The 2,677-nt window shown below is 46.2% G+C and overlaps 2 protein-coding genes across 6 annotated transcripts in view; one reads left to right on the top strand and one right to left on the bottom strand.

The window, feature by feature from the left end:
* The window catches only part of LOC140339026 (oocyte zinc finger protein XlCOF8.4-like), a 6,790-nt gene extending 4,457 nt beyond the window's left edge, over positions 1-2,333 (top strand). For all 5 annotated transcript variants that reach the window (XM_072423523.1, XM_072423521.1, XM_072423524.1 and 2 more), the window contains 2 exons: positions 427-562; positions 1,054-2,333. In XM_072423523.1, coding sequence (XP_072279624.1) covers positions 427-562; positions 1,054-1,880 — 963 coding nt within the window. In that variant the 3' untranslated portion in view covers positions 1,881-2,333. The remainder of the gene's footprint in view (positions 1-426; positions 563-1,053) is intronic.
* The window catches only part of LOC140338964 (uncharacterized), a gene marked incomplete in the record, with an annotated part of 329,302 nt that overhangs the window by 169,513 nt on the left and 157,112 nt on the right, over positions 1-2,677 (bottom strand).

Raw genomic sequence — 2,677 nt, 5'->3', positions numbered from 1 at the left:
CAGAGAGATGTCCCCGTCCTCTGTATCCCTGGGATTCCACACAAGAAGATCAGTAGATCCCTCACCATCATCAGGTAGGTGGAGCTGAGGGCCCTATAAACCCACCAGAGAGATGTCCCTGACCTCGGTATTCCCGGGATTCCACACAGGAAGATCAAGAGATCCCTCACCATCATCCATTAGGTGGGGCTGAGGCCCCTATAAACCCACCAGAGAGATGTCCCCATCCTCTTTATTCCCAAGATTCCACACAGGAAGGTCAGGGGATCCCTCACCATCATCAGCTAGGTGGAGCTGAGGGACCCATGAACCCACCAGAATGGAGTTCGAGGTCCTCCACAAGAAAGCCTCCCACCTATAGGTTCTTCCAGGTGCTCTGACTTTGTTATACCTGACAGGTGTTGTTTATTAACATGGCGAGTTTAGGGTGAAGATCTGATGACTATTCATGGTCAGATGAAAGATGAAGAGGAGGTCTATGTGACGGGTTATCAGCCCTCTACGGAGGAGTTTCTGATGGTTACGATTGAAGGCGAGGAGATTCCTACAGAGATAAGCCCAGGTGGGTCAAAAACATCAAGCACAGTGATTGGTCCACAGTGTGAACTTAGTGATAGGATGATGGTGTCTTGCCTCTGTTTTTATTTCGATTTGATTGGAGCTCAGGCATAACTTGAGATGATGAGTGAAAGCCCAATGATGGCGCTCTTCAGGATCAGTCTATCAGTTTATCTTAGTTGGGTTCCCCTCCATCCTCATTCTCTGACCTCTGGTGAATCTCTGGATTCTTCTAATGACCATATATTGAAGTATGCAGTACTACAAGGTCCTAATGATATAGGGGATGGGGAGTCTCAGCCATTAACTCCCATCCCCCCACCATTCCAGTGAGTTGAGTTTTTTTATTCTGGAAGACTCCAGAGGACTCATTAAGGGCCCAGTGTAAGATCCTTGGGAATCATCCAATCAATGCTGCCTGCTGGGGTGGGAGCTGAATTCAGGTCAGGGTGAACACCCAGGTTCTACCAGTAATCTCATTTCTGTATTTTTTAGTATATGGGCAAGGTGATAAGAAAAACGTAGCGGACCTAAGTGGACATCACCCTGGAGAAGACCCCTTCACCAGGAACATCTATCCGCTCCACCAGAATGTGCATAGTGACCCCCAGGCTGTGGGGGGAGGTGTCCTCCTTCAAATGGATAAGTTATTTTCCTGTACTGATTGCGGTACACAGTTTAGTCATAAATCCAGTCTTCGTGTTCATAGAAGATCTCACAAATCCGAGGAGCTGTTTTCCTGTCTAGTGTGCGGGAAGTGTTTTGTACATATGTATGATCTGACTGCTCACCAGAGGTTTCATACGGATGAAAAGCTTTACTCCTGTTCACTGTACGGGAAAAGTTTTCTGCATAGTTCAGAGCTGGACACAAATCAGAAATCCCAGGTAGATGAGAAGCCGTATTCCTGTACGGAGTGTGGGAAATGTTTTCTACGGAAACAAGATCTTATCAGACACCACCGATCTCATACAGGAGAAAAACCATTTCTGTGCCCTGAGTGCGGGAAGTGCTTCTCACAGAAGTCCCATCTTTCTAGACATCAGCGGTGCCATACGGGGGAGAAGCCATATTCCTGCCCTGAGTGTGGACAGTGTTATCCACGCAAATCTCAATTGGTCAGACATCAAATATATCACACGGGCGAGAAACCGTATTCCTGTCCCGAATGCAAGAAAAGTTTTGTGTATAAATCTGACCTTGTCGCACATCAGAGGTGCCACACAGGGGAGAAGCCATATGTGTGCCCCGAGTGCGGGAAATGTTTTTCAAAGAAATCTGATCTCACCAGACATCAACATTCCCACAAGGCTTATCAATAGGTGGGAAATGTTTTGTACATAATTCTTATTAGCTTTTCCACACTGAGAAGAAGATGTTTTATATGTGTTGGAGTGCCTTATAAGGACGCTGGATTTCATTAAACAGAAAGGGGCTTGTCTGCTGGTCGAGTTCCTGCAGTGTAGTCTGATCTCCCCTGCTCTTCAGCCAAACCCAACAGAAGGAGGAGCCAGATATCGCTATTGTCTGATAAGCAGGGAAGATCAGATTACACAGAAGGACTATAATACTGTCATGTGTCATGCACGGAGTCTGCACAGGCATCTGCACTTGTTTGAAGAGTGTGGTGAATCCAGAGTTGGAATAAAATGTGTAGATACCTGAAATCATTCTAATATTTATAATATGAAAACATACTTTATTTTTTCACTAACAATCCGATGGAGCCCCACGTATGAGATGGCTGCAGACAAATAAATTCTACATTGTAATTACTTGAAGATGGTGATTGATTTGTCCTAATTTGTGGACAGTGGCCTCCTATTGTGTCAAGTGGTGGCCCTCATATCTTTCAAGTGGTGAACGATATACGGGAAGATTGTGTCACCCCATACACGGGTACACTGGGTATACAGGGGGATGGTGTCACCTCATACATGGCTACGATGAGTTGATGCACACCTGCTGGCCCTGTTTCCTGCTTGAAACACCCCCAGTTGCTATGGGCGTTCTCTCAACAGGTACACTGGGTTTTACGGGAAGATGGTGTCACCCCAGACACTGGGTTATACAGGAAGGTGGTGTCACCCCATGGATGTGTACAGTGAGTTATACAGGA

This window comes from Pyxicephalus adspersus, chromosome 10 (assembly GCF_032062135.1).
Source record: "Pyxicephalus adspersus chromosome 10, UCB_Pads_2.0, whole genome shotgun sequence".
NCBI classification, from domain to species: domain Eukaryota; kingdom Metazoa; phylum Chordata; class Amphibia; order Anura; family Pyxicephalidae; genus Pyxicephalus; species Pyxicephalus adspersus.
This window is presented reverse-complemented; position numbering and strand designations above follow the sequence as displayed.